The sequence below is a fragment of the Oryctolagus cuniculus genome, chromosome 2 (genome assembly GCF_051225735.1).
Source record: "Oryctolagus cuniculus isolate XC-2025 breed Fujian yellow rabbit chromosome 2, ASM5122573v1, whole genome shotgun sequence".
NCBI classification, from domain to species: Eukaryota; Metazoa; Chordata; class Mammalia; order Lagomorpha; family Leporidae; genus Oryctolagus; species Oryctolagus cuniculus.
In genome coordinates, this window is record NC_142868.1 from 179,335,167 (window position 1) to 179,347,218 (window position 12,052).

Here is a 12,052-nt window from a genome sequence, read left to right on the forward strand (position 1 = left end):
AGTTGAAAACACCAGAGGTTCAGACTGTTCCCTAACTTGCCCTAGGTCAGCCCACAGGCACAGAGAGGGGCAGGGCTCGAACTCAGGTCTCCAGGCTCCAAATCCAGCATTTAGGGCACAGTCTTCGGCTGCCTGTCCACGGCCTCCCCTCCTATCTCGGTGGTGACTGGGGAGGTTCCTCCATCACCTGGGAGGCACTCTCAAGGGGCCTCGGGCTCAGACAGAATGAGGGACACAGCCAAGTCCCCGAGGGTTACTCACTGGGCAAGGTGGTCACGTTGTCCAGGGAGCCGTCCCCTCCTGAACTGCATGGAGGGAGCGAGAGAGAGACTAAATCAGTACGTACACCTGACACAGGGAGCCCCCCGCCCTTCTTTGTGCACATCGGCTCCTGCCAGGTATGCCAGACCCATCTCTGTGTTTGAGGAATCTGAGACGTGTTCAGTTCCCTGGTGGATCTGTTCCCTGAAAATCCAGGATTTGAAGACAGGAGGGAGCCATTTTCTTCACCAGCTCCGGAGGGAGAACACTGAGCTGGGTGCACACGGGGTGCCAGCCGCGCTCCAGGTCTGTCACCTCACGTCTCCCACCACTCTCAGGAGGGCGCTGTGACCATCTCCCCCTTACCAAGTAGGACACAGAGGTACACAGAGGGAACTAAAACCCGGACTGAGCTGGAAACCTGTAGGAAATGTGTGGCTTCTCTCTGCCCAGCAGGCAGGCGAGCTGCCCTGGTGGGTTAGGGGCTGCCTCTCACTGCCTTCCAAAGCCCCCATCGGATGTCATCCACTCCAACCTCAGGACACACAGGGGATGCCATGTGCTGAAACTGAGCATGGCTTTGGGAGGCGAGGAGAGACGCGTCCCCACTTTCACAAAGGCTGTGCCTTGAACAGCACTGACCGTGACCGTCCCTCCGTGCCCCTTCCCTCAATCCCAGCACGTTGGTCCCGGCTGAGAAATTTTAGTAACACGTCCTCGGGAGCAGCCTCTGGCCCAGCGGGCAAGACTCTCACTAAGATGCCCACGTTCCACAATGGAGCGCCTGGGTTTGATATCCGGCTCTGGCTCTGGCTCTGGCTCCAGCTTCCTGCTAATGCCGACCCTGGGAGGCAGCAATGATGGCTCAAGTGATTGGATTCCCTGGATTCCGTGGTATCCCTGCATCAAGCACTTGGATTTGGCATAGCGCAGGGCTGTTCTGAGTACCTGCGCAGTGACACAGCCTATGGGAGCTTTCTCTCACTGCCTCTCAGATTCAAAATCAGAAACACAGACACCATGTAAACACACACACATGTTGCACTGTACTTTCTATGTTAAACATATCTTTGTTCTAAAACCACCATGGCAATTGACCAACAACCTATGGAAATCTCTCCCTGACATTTTGGAGCACAAATTTCTGAGAGGATTACAGAGATACATATGGAGGAATGAAACTATGCGAGCCTTCATTCTGATCAGGCCAACGTGAAGCACAAAGGACTTAGACCCCGGCTGGACAGCTGGTCTACCTTAGAGCCCTCAATGAATGAGGTTTAGATTTTATCAAGAGCTCAGTGCCCGGGCTTTGTTCATCTGTTGTCATCCAGGATATACAGATGAATACCCTTGGTGGAAGGAGTTTCTGTAATAAGACATCAAACTCCTCCTAATTAATAAAGAAATGCATTTCTTGGTAAGCCAATTTTATCTGGGTCCCAAACAAGTGATCCCAAACAAGCTCACTTCAATGGAAGCAAAGGCTCTCGAGAGCTGGTTGAGCTGCCGAGGCTGGAACCTGCATCCCACCTGTGACCTCACCGTCAGGCCCTGGCAGTGCTCACAGCCAAAGTGGCTCAGCAGCTCCTGCCCGCAGTCACTGCCCCCAAGAATTCGGGGGCCCCTGTCCCCCCAACTCCATGAGGTTGTCTCCTGCAGGGGGCAGAACCTCAGGCTGCATCCTGAATTGACCTAGCCTCAGGAACTGCCCGGGGCTTCCAACCTGGAGGCTCCCACGCCTCCAGAAAACTGCTCTGCTCGGATGGCGGTGGTACCACGTGTCACCTCCCGAGGGGTGACAACTGGCATTACAAAGAGCTGTGGGAGGAAGGGAAGCGCTGGATTGAACACGATTTAAAGATTTCTGCACTGCACGGCTTCTCAGAGCCTTGCATACGTTCACACGCATGTCAAGTCCCCAGAGGAAGGACACAGGTGTTCACGTGGCCCCAGAAAGCACCAAGCACGCTCCCTTCTGCTGGAGCTCCTGCTCCAGGGCGCACCCGGAGCAGCTCAGGTGGGGCAACCTGCCTGGTGTCCTGTGGGCTCCCTCACCCTGATCTGGAGAGTCCCGTCTTGAACCCCTGAGCATTTAAGACTTGGGACAGACCAAGGGCATAAAGGGAGAGACGCCATGGGACGTGAAGCCCTGGAGCCTAGCAGACTCCACCTGGAGAAGATGCAGAGAACGGCTGTGTCTCCATCCACAGAGCCATGCTCTGGCCAGAGGTTGGCCCAGCCGTCAGTCCCTGGGGGGTTGGCCAGCTGAGGCACCTGGAAGTGGACAGACCGCCCTGTGAACCCATGTGGCTCTACCAGGACCATGTTGCGTGGCTTGTCACCTGCACATCCTCTGTCCCTGCACCCTGCAGTGTGGGATCACTGTGTCCCTTGGTGAAGGCCAAGGGCAGCCATCTCCCCTTCCTGCATTTTCTCGCTCAGAGTAAGCTCTGCTGTTTCTCTCCCTCGGGTCTCTCTCGCAGCCTCAGGGACAGAGTGGTGAGTTAGTGAGGCTCTGCTTCGTCCCACGCAGTCTGTTACAGACTGAGCACACATGGAAACTCGGGGACCGCAGAACCAGGGGGCATTAACCTCTGCTGGGGGAGGGGCTGTGTCCTCCCTGGAGGTGGAGACGCCTCTCTTGCATCCTTAGAAGGGACCCTGCAGGACCCTCCTGGGCCTGCCACAGTCCTGAGCACCAGACCCTGTGCCCTCTCACTTTCTCGGTGCCGTCCAAGGAATTCTGAGTGACGGGCGGGCGGGCGGGCGGGCAGGGAGCGAGCCGCCGGTGGCTCTCGCACTGCGGCTGCTCAGCAGCACTCTGCCCCCTCATGGCTGCCTTCCTTCTGCTTGCTCTCCCAGGCAACGCCCCCAGCTCCTTGCCAATCACTTGGAAGCAGAGCCAACCATGAACTTTATTAGGAAAGAAACTTGAGAACACGCCCACCCAGCTGCTCACGGACACGGGAGCTGTTCAAGGCTCAGCCGGGCACCCCCTGTCCGGGAAGCCCTCCAACCCCTGCCGATCGGGCCCTCTTCTCTACCCCGTAGCGCTCAGATGCCTGGTGTTTAAACAGCATCGCCGGTTGAGCACGTGCTTCCCCTCTGCTGCCCTCATCTCCTAACACACAGGGAGAGCCGGGGGACGCCCGCCGGCACATGGTTTTGTGTCCATCACCTCCTCCCAGGGTATGTGTTGGGTTTCCGAGCTGTCTGCAAACAGGTGTGTGCACACACAGACATGCAGGCAGAAGACACGAAGACACACAGATGGTAAACAGAGGCACAGGAGCACGGCCAGGGCCCTGGGCCATGCAAGCGGGCAGGTGAAGTCTTAGGGATTTGGTGCTTTTTGAGTGCATTTCGTGCTGGATTTGCTGCCCCGGGAGTCTGAGGAGAACCTTGGTTTACCTTCTCTGCACAATTGAAAAAAAGGGAGGTCAGCAGGAAGATATCCTGTCCACATGCTGCAGAAACGGAGAGGGTTTCCTCCTGCCCCTTCCAGACCTCATCCTTGCTTCTCGGGATGGAAGCACTTGCAGGAGATGGGCCCCCAGCCTGTCTCTGGAGGTGAGCCTGTGGGTGACATTACCTATATGACAGTCCCCGATACTGAGTGGTGCCATCTGAGAGGTCATTTGGTTTGGAGCCAATTCCAATGCCAGCCTGTGAAAACATCCGGTCCACAGGAAAATCAGCAAGTTGGAAGAAAGGTAGGTTGTGTTCACAGGGCTTCCCCAGTGCCCTCGATTATAGAGACAGCGCAGGGGGCAGAGGGCAGAGCACAGGCCCAGGGCCAGGAGCTGCCTTCCTGGCTGGGTGTGTCTTCTCCGCCTCGACTGCCATCTCCTTGTTGTACCAAGCGCAAGCCCTGCTCTTCTCTTAGGGGGTTGTGGGGGACCAGCGTGGTCCCAGTGGCAAAAACTGTTTCTGAAAACTCTCGAAGGGCTGGCATGGCGGTGCAGAGGGCTAAGCCGCCTGCTGCGATGCTGGCATCCCATGTGGGTACCAGTTTGAATCCCAGCTGCTCTACTTCTACTTCAACTCCCTGCTAATGGCCCGGGGAAGCAGCAGAGGATGGCCCAAGAGCTTGAGCCCCTGTACCCATGTTAGAGATCCGGAAGAAGCTCCTGGCTCCAGCCTGGCCTAAGCCATGGCCGTTGTGGCTGTTTGGAGGGTGAACCAGCAGATGGAAGACCTCTCTATCACTCTGTCTTCCAAGTAAATAAACCTCAAATAAAAAAGGGGACACTATGAAGTTTAAAAAAACCCAAATTCTCAAGAGCTCACAGATGCGAGACTGCTGATAATATCGTGACCAGCATCAGGCCCTCCATTTTTTATGCACACAAAGCAGCTCAGAGATCTGAGCGACTGTGGTGGACAGAGTCCTCACCAAGTTCCCGCCTCTCTTCTCTCCCTGCACGAGGCGTTTGGAAGGTCTGGGAGGTGTGGCCCGAGATTGGTGATGGGGATAGAGAGATAGCCCCCTTTCTTAGGGGTTAGGAGCAGAGCTTTATCCGCAACTAAGGAGCTTATGCCATGCAGGTGCAAAGAGGGAGCAGGTGCGAGGCTCTGAGCTGACTCTGAAGCTTCATCTAAAAGGAAGACAGCACGCACACTGACAGGCTTAGATTTTGAGTCAGATGACGCAGCTTCACACGCGCTCGCTAAGTGCCACTGGGTGGTCACGATCTCCATGATCTGAGACGGTTCAGTTTGCTCTGGGAAAAGAGCTCGTTGGCACACACCTGCTTGAGAATGTGCCGCAAAACCAAATCATTGCCGTGCTCTTGGGTCGGGGAGCTAGGATAGAGGGGCGAGAGAACACGAGGACAGGGGTGCAGGCCCGCGGTCAGGATAGGAATTAGCCCGGCTGTGCCCAACCCACCCGGGGCCCAGGGGTCCTTACAGTTAGAGAATCTCCCAGAGCAGCCACAACTTGGATATCTGCGGGTCTCAGGGCGTGCACTAGAAGACAAGCGGACGTGCTCGAGTCAGGGGCAGGGAGCGGCCGGCAGAATCTAGCGTTTCTTGCTTCCAGTGAGACCAGAATTAACATGCATGTGTGTTTGGGCCATGCAGGACTGGGAGTGCACAGTGCCACAGGGACACAGGTTATACGAGGAGACTTTAACAAACGCACAAACAGAAGAGATGTGTTTATTTCGATGGTAAACAAATTGTGAGATCCCTTCCTAGTGTTTGCATTGTCCATGAACTTGGCGAAATTGCTTGCGTGAAGACACTTTCCCCATCAGAGGCACGGACGGCAGTCCCGGACTTACAGGGAGAGGAGGAGGAGCAGGAGGAAATGGAGAGAGGGTAGGGGGATCCTGTCAGTCTAGCACAGCAGTCACCCAAGGTGCCATGGCTGGGGCCATCTGGGATGAGGTGCAGGGCCTGACGCTCAGCCCGCTAAGAGCTGGGGGCTGGATTTCTTCCAAGGTCTGAGAAGTAATTCTGTGTTTTTCCCTGCCCCCCAGGTCTCGTCTGAAGATCCCAGGAAAACTTCTAGGCCCTTCTACAGAGATTGTAGAGCCCGGGGCCAACAGAACCCCCCCTCCCCCACATACACACCCAGGAATAGCCTCCTGGGGATCCCCTGGCCTACTGCCCACCTCTGGGCTCCCTGCACCAAGGGCTGTGCCACCCACGCAGGAGCCCACAGGTGCCTTCCCTTGGGCCCCCTCTAGACACTGAAGCAGGAGGTCCTGAAGCAAACAGCTCCTGGGCCCAGATGCCATGGGACCTGCTGGGCCTGACATCACCAGGAGCCAGGGTGGGTCAGAGCCCAAGAGAGGAAGAAGCAGTGGTCAAAACCGTGGTGTGCTGTTGGCCTGAAAAGTCCTGGCAGGGTACTCCCTAGCACAGAAGTCCTTGTTGTGGGGTCTTGGGCTGGGGGCTTACCTGAGGTGGGGGGCGAGGCAGATGGGGATCTGTCTCTGCACGGCAGCCAGGTCCCAAAACCCTAAAGGACATAGAATGAATCCCAAGGTCTCAGGGCTGAAAGGGGCCCAAGAAGCTGGCTGGGCACCAGACTCACCGGGGAGCTTTGAGAAACATGGGTTCCTGGGTTCTCCCTGGGGCGGGGCCCCTAGAGGGCATTTGAGGGTGGCTTCCCGGATGGTTGTATCAGCCAGGGGTGAGGTCTGTTCATTTCACACAGATCCCTCCTCCATCCAATACTGGACTAGGGGGTCAATAAAGTGGCCCCAACCTGTGCCCATCCCGCCCCAACTCTGCTCCAGCCTCATGAGGATATTAAGTCTACACAGAGCTGTGTGATGCCACGGGATGGAGGGGTGCACGGCCAGCTGCTAGCCATGTGGTTTCCTCTGCCAGCTGCCTCGCCTGAAGGTGTGGACAGGCCAATGATCTTAATAAGAGCGTGAACCCCCTAGGCTGTCCATCCAGAACGCTTGCCCACCAGGCCAATCCCAGCCCAGAAGTCACCCCCCCGACACACACACCACCTGGTGAGCCAAAAGGAAGCAATTGGCAGATACCTGCACGCTGTTCTTGTAGGTACTCAGAAACGGCCAGACCTGGGAGAAGATGGCATGAGCAATGGCAGCAACGTTAGCTCGCTTCTGTGTGGGCCAACCCCCAACAGGTACCCACCTGGGCACCTGCACCTCTGGCCTCTCCTGCTCCTCCCTCCCTAGCCCAGCCCCTCCCTCCCAGGAGTACCTGGGCCTTGGCTGCAACCCAAACCCAGCACCAGAACGCAGGATCAACCCTGAAGGGGCTCCCAGGAGTGCACACGTCCTCCCCCACTGCCCACTCTGCTGGCCGCGGAAGGCCATGTGGCCTCTCTCGCCACTCCAGCCCCTCTCGACGGTTTACCTCTTCTCACTAGGAAGAGCCATGTCTGCACCCCTAGGCTCCTCTGCCACCCACGCCCACCCCCTGCAGCTCCCCGAGCGCCTTCCCTGCCCGGGCGAGAAGTCAGACTGTTTTGGTCCTGCCCCTTGTAAGCCTGCACAGTGGCTCCCTTCAGTTCAGGGACAATGGCAGCAGCTGTGAGTTAAAACAAGGTCTTGCCCAGCTTTGCCTTCCTGGTAAACGCCTACTTCCCTCACTCCAGCTTCCGGTTTGCCACAGCATCCTCCACCCAACTCGACACCATCCTTGGTCTCAGTCCCTCACTCAGGAGGCTGCAGCTACGTGAAGACAGTCTCCGCCCGCCCCATCTGCCCTCGGGTTCCCTCCACCCCGAGAGCTGGAGGCGGGCACCGTGCTTCTCTTGTTGGCTTGAAAGACCTGTCAGGGCTTCCTGCCACAGCGATGGGCAAGTGTGCCAGGGCCTTGGGTCACTGGGGGTCACTGTTCTGTAAGCCTGCCCGATGGTTATGTGGTTAACCTGGCGTATGGAATGGGGCGGGCAGGTGGTCTAGGGTGAAATGAATCGAGATGCCTACTGAGGGGCGGAGCCTGAGTCACAGGGCTTTAGACAGAGGCGTTGCAAGGGCGGCCTTTACACCCTACCTGGTTTGGACACGTAATGTTGACTGCTTCTTCAAAATCATTGTGTGTTGTCTTCTGGCCAACAGGTTCCAGCTAAGCCAAGAAGCAGGAGGACAGGGAGTAAAGTGGCAGTGGGCAGGATGGAAAGGTTGGGGGGAAAGGGAGGGCAGGACCAGGACTCCGGGGGCATCCCACAGCCCTGGGGTGGCCTTGAGGTCCTTGCGCATCTCTTGCCACCAGGAGGAGGGTGGTTCTCCCATCCCAGCCTCTCACCATGTTGTTCCAGAGGGCGCTGGCTGCGCGCGCGTGGGCCTTGCTGCTGAAGTGGAAGCAGTCGGGCGCGAAGAAAGAGTTGTCGGGTAGCCCGTCCTAGCCAGAGACCAGCATGCCCAGTTAGAGGGACGGCGCTCGCACGCACACCCCGAAACAGCGGCACGCTGCCGGCACCAGCCCTCCACCCGCCGCCAGCCGCTTGCTCTCCTCACCTGGGTCTTTGGCATGTTCACTTTTTCAAAGAACGGCTGCAAAACCACCGTGAAGTCGTCCCTCGTGTCGTATCGCCCGCTGTCAATCAGCTGCTGGGTCCTCTCCTGCGAGAGGACAAGGGCACAGGCGTCAGGTGGACCTGGTCCTCTCTGCACCTGCGCAGTCCAAGTTCCTTCCCATGCTCGGGCACGGGAGCAAGCGGGGTCTGACTGCTGAGTGAACTCGGCCTTCAGCAAAATTGCAGCTTGCCAGGAGCCAGCTGTCACTTCTCAGGTCAGCCGCAGTCTCAACAGCTGGCCCCAACCTCTGCTGCAACCACTCATGCTTGACCCAGGCTGCCACAGAGGGAAGGAAACACCTGACCCTGTCAGCTTGACCCCAGGGTAACGGAGCCATGGCCATCACAGCTTCTGCCATGGTCATTTCCAGAAAAACCAGTTCCTCCGGATCTGGTGCCCACTCTGACCAGGCCAGACCACTTCACCACTCAGCAGGGTCTCGAGCACTTGGGGCCAGCTCTCTGGCTACAAAGGGAAGTCAGGTGTACCCATCGGGGAGCATTAATGGGGTCAGTGCAGAGACACAGACCCTGGCTCTTCCTGGGGTCAGCCAGAAAGAGAGCCCTTCCACCTGGGATGCCTTGTGTGCGGCTGTCCTCGCCGGTCTCCTCCAGGCACAGACAGAGGCCTGAGCAAGGCATGGGGGCAGGGAGGCCAGGGCCTCTTCAAAGAGGAGAGGAAGGCACAACACTATTAGCTCGCTGTGTGACTGCCAGCAAGCAGTGGCTCTCTCTGGGCAGGGCCTGCGTCATGTCGCCAGCCCCTTCCAATGCTCTCAGTTACCTTGGGATGGAGGGGGGAGCAGCCAGGAGGGCTCGCGGTGGAACCACACACAGTTGAGAGGAGTGGCAAGTGAAGCTGCTGGCTCGTGGTAAGTTCTACATTAATGACTACAGTTATGAACGGTCGGAGCCACCTCTGGGAGAGCGAGGGGAGCCATGGCTTTTGCAGGAAGCAGATGATTCATTGGGGGACATGATGGCCTCACACGGCCATGAACGAGGGAGTGCCTCCAGGACACCGGATCGGGGCCTCCGTGGTGAGCGAGATTGGGTCTGGGAATGGCTGGTGTGTCTACAGCAGTCCACAAAGGCACTTGGGGGTTGGTGCCAGGATCCCCTGTGCACACCAGGGTCTGTGGGTGCTCGAGTCCCTGACACAAGATGGCATGGCACCTGCACAGAACCTTTACGCACCTCCTGGACACTTGCAGCCACCTCGCCACCACCTACAATGCCCAGCACGGTGCAAACGCCACCGAGGCAGACGTGGTACTGCAGTGTGCGGGAAGTCTGCACGCGCTCACTACAGGTGCACCCTTTCTTCCTGCGTGTTCCTGACCTATGGATGCTTGCATCCGTGAACATGGAGGTGGACTGTGGCTTCCTTCTCTTTGGCTCCTCAGCCCCTGGATCCACTTCCTGTTTGAAGTCGCCCTATGTATGGGGAGCAGCCTGCTTTCCACGGGAGAAGCTGAGGAGGACGGAGGCTCCACCCCCGGCTCGTTTGCTGCTAAGGGAGGGTCCCTGACTGAGTGACAGTCTCAGTGCAGAACACCAGCTCCCAGCCGCAGTGTGACGGCAGTGTCTGTGATGGCTTGCCTGGACTTGGTCTGCAGCCTGGTATTAACTGATCCTTAGGGCATGGCCCACAGAACGCCATGAACCCTGGTGGCTTGGCCTCTGACCTCAGCTCTACCAGAAATCCCACTTCAAGATATCTTAAGTCTGCTTAGATTAGCCCAAGAGTGCCGGAGCTTTCGTTGTTGTACCCAAGAACCCTCTGGGAAATAGGGCTGCTCTCTTGGCCATACCCTCCGTGCCTTCCCTGTCCTGGGGCGGGGCGTGCACAGACGCACTGCAGCCACTGGTGCCTGCTCAGGACAGAGGTGCAGAGGGGGAGCCCTCTAGGGGACAGGCGGTGGCGATAGGGTCTGCCAAATGCAGCGGCCTCACTCTGAGCCCCTGACATGCCCGGCAGGCACGGCTGCCCCCACAGAGTCTGCAGGAAGTGGTTCTGCAGCCCTTCAAAGGCGCATTCACGCTGCTGGCATCCACAGCCCATGCTGGAAGGAAGGCTACCATTGTCCTCGGGATGGGGGACACTAGAGAGGGCTGAGGGAGGCAGCTGAGGCTTGACGGAGAAAGGACTAAAATGAGCAGCCTGTGAAAGAGAGGCCCACTGCTCATGTTCTTTCTCCTCCTGCGCCCTGTGACACCTGTTGCCACGGGCAGGGAGGGTGGAGGAACACAAGTAAGGGAGGGAGCCTCAGCCTCTGTTTCTCACCCAGGAGTTGGGAGCTCTGACAAGTCTCATGGCCCAAGGTCACACGGGAGGTGTGCACTCGTTCTAGACACAGCCACCATGAAGCTTCTTGCCATGATAGACATGGCCAAAGGCCAGGGCTGGGCCAGGCTGGAGCCAGGATCTTCTTTTGGGTCTCCCATGTGGGTGCAGGGGCCCAAGGACTTGGTCTATCCTCTGCTGCTTTCCCAGGTGCATTACCAGGGAGCTGGATTGGAAGTAGAGCAGCCAGGACTCAAACTGATGCCCGTATGGATCCCAGCACTGTAGGTGGCATTTGCTTCTGTGTAAAGGCCAGGAACTGAGAGTAGGTGAGGGGTTCAGGGACTTTGTAGCTTAATTCAGCTACATGAAGCCACACCCCTTGCTGCTTCCTTGGGGTGTCTTTAAATTGGCAACCTAGGGGTGGGCCTTTGGCACAGTGGCTGAGCCACTTGGGATGCCTGCTTTCCACGTCAGGGTGCCTGCTAGAACCTGAGCTACTCTGCTTCTGATCCAGCTTCCTGTTGGGAGGCAGTGGGTGATGGTCCAAGTACTTGGGTCCCTGGTACCCATGTGGCAGAGCTGCATTGAGTTCAGGGCTCTTGGCTTCAGCCTGGTCCATGCCTGGGATGTGGACCAGAGATGAAAGCTCTCTCTTTCTCTGTGATGTTTAAATAAAATGAGAATAAATTAAAAGCCAACTTTTTTTTTTTTTAAACTGGCAAACTATTCAGTGCTGATTGCCTGCCCAGTGGGGGTCAGAACTGCCTCAGTCTGCACACAGGGCAATCACTCCAGACAGCAGCCCCGTGTGGTCGCAGAGCACAGGCCGGCTCACCTGATACTCCTTGATCGTTTCGATGAGGGAGGCAATTTCTGTGGAGTTGTCATCGAACTTCAGGACACAGGGACACAGAGACCTGTGGACGACACCGGGCAGCCCCCGCCCCAAGTCCCCTCCTGAGCGAGCAGGGCAGAGGCTTTGGCTTTGGCCTCGGGATCTGGCCCTTCTAACTCGGAGGGACCCCGAATCTGCGCTGGGGCCAGTGTGGCAGTGCAGCGGGTTAGGCTGCCACCTGCCCGTCAGCATCCCACATCAGAGCGTGGCTTTGAGTCCCGGCAGCTCCACTTCCCATCCTGCTCCCTGCTACTGCTCCTGGGAAGGCAGTGGAAGATGGCCCAAGTGTTTGGGCCCCTGTGCCTAGATGGGAGACCCTTGATGAGGTTCCAGGCTCCTGGCTTCAGCCTCATCCAGCCCCTGCTGTTGGGGTCATTTGGGAAGTGAACCAGCAGATGGACAGTCTCTCCTCCTTCTCTCTTACTCTATCACTCTGCCTTTCAAATAAATAAATCTTTAATTTTTTAAAGATTTTAAGATTTTTTTAAAGATTTATTTATTTGAGAGGCAGAGGCAGAAAGAGAGGTCTTCCATTTGCTGGTTCACTCCCCAGATGGCCACAATGGCTGGAGCTGGGGCAGTCCAAAGC

At 57.4% G+C, this 12,052-nt stretch overlaps 1 protein-coding gene across 6 annotated transcripts in view; it reads right to left on the bottom strand.

Moving 5' to 3' along the window:
- Positions 1-12,052, bottom strand: part of PLB1 (phospholipase B1) — a 118,163-nt gene that overhangs the window by 35,585 nt on the left and 70,526 nt on the right. For 4 of the 6 annotated variants that reach the window (XR_016228122.1, XM_089324486.1, XM_089324490.1 and 1 more), the window contains 9 exon segments: positions 11,404-11,485; positions 8,220-8,324; positions 8,008-8,103; positions 7,756-7,827; positions 6,774-6,812; positions 6,175-6,235; positions 5,177-5,235; positions 3,857-3,930; positions 262-305 (listed from right to left, as the gene is read on the bottom strand). Coding sequence is in view for 5 of the 6 variants with exons in the window: in XM_089324486.1 (XP_089180612.1) it covers positions 262-305; positions 3,857-3,930; positions 5,177-5,235; positions 6,175-6,235; positions 6,774-6,812; positions 7,756-7,827; positions 8,008-8,103; positions 8,220-8,324; positions 11,404-11,485 (632 nt within the window). In the remaining variant the exon portion in view is untranslated. 6 annotated transcript variants of the gene reach the window in all.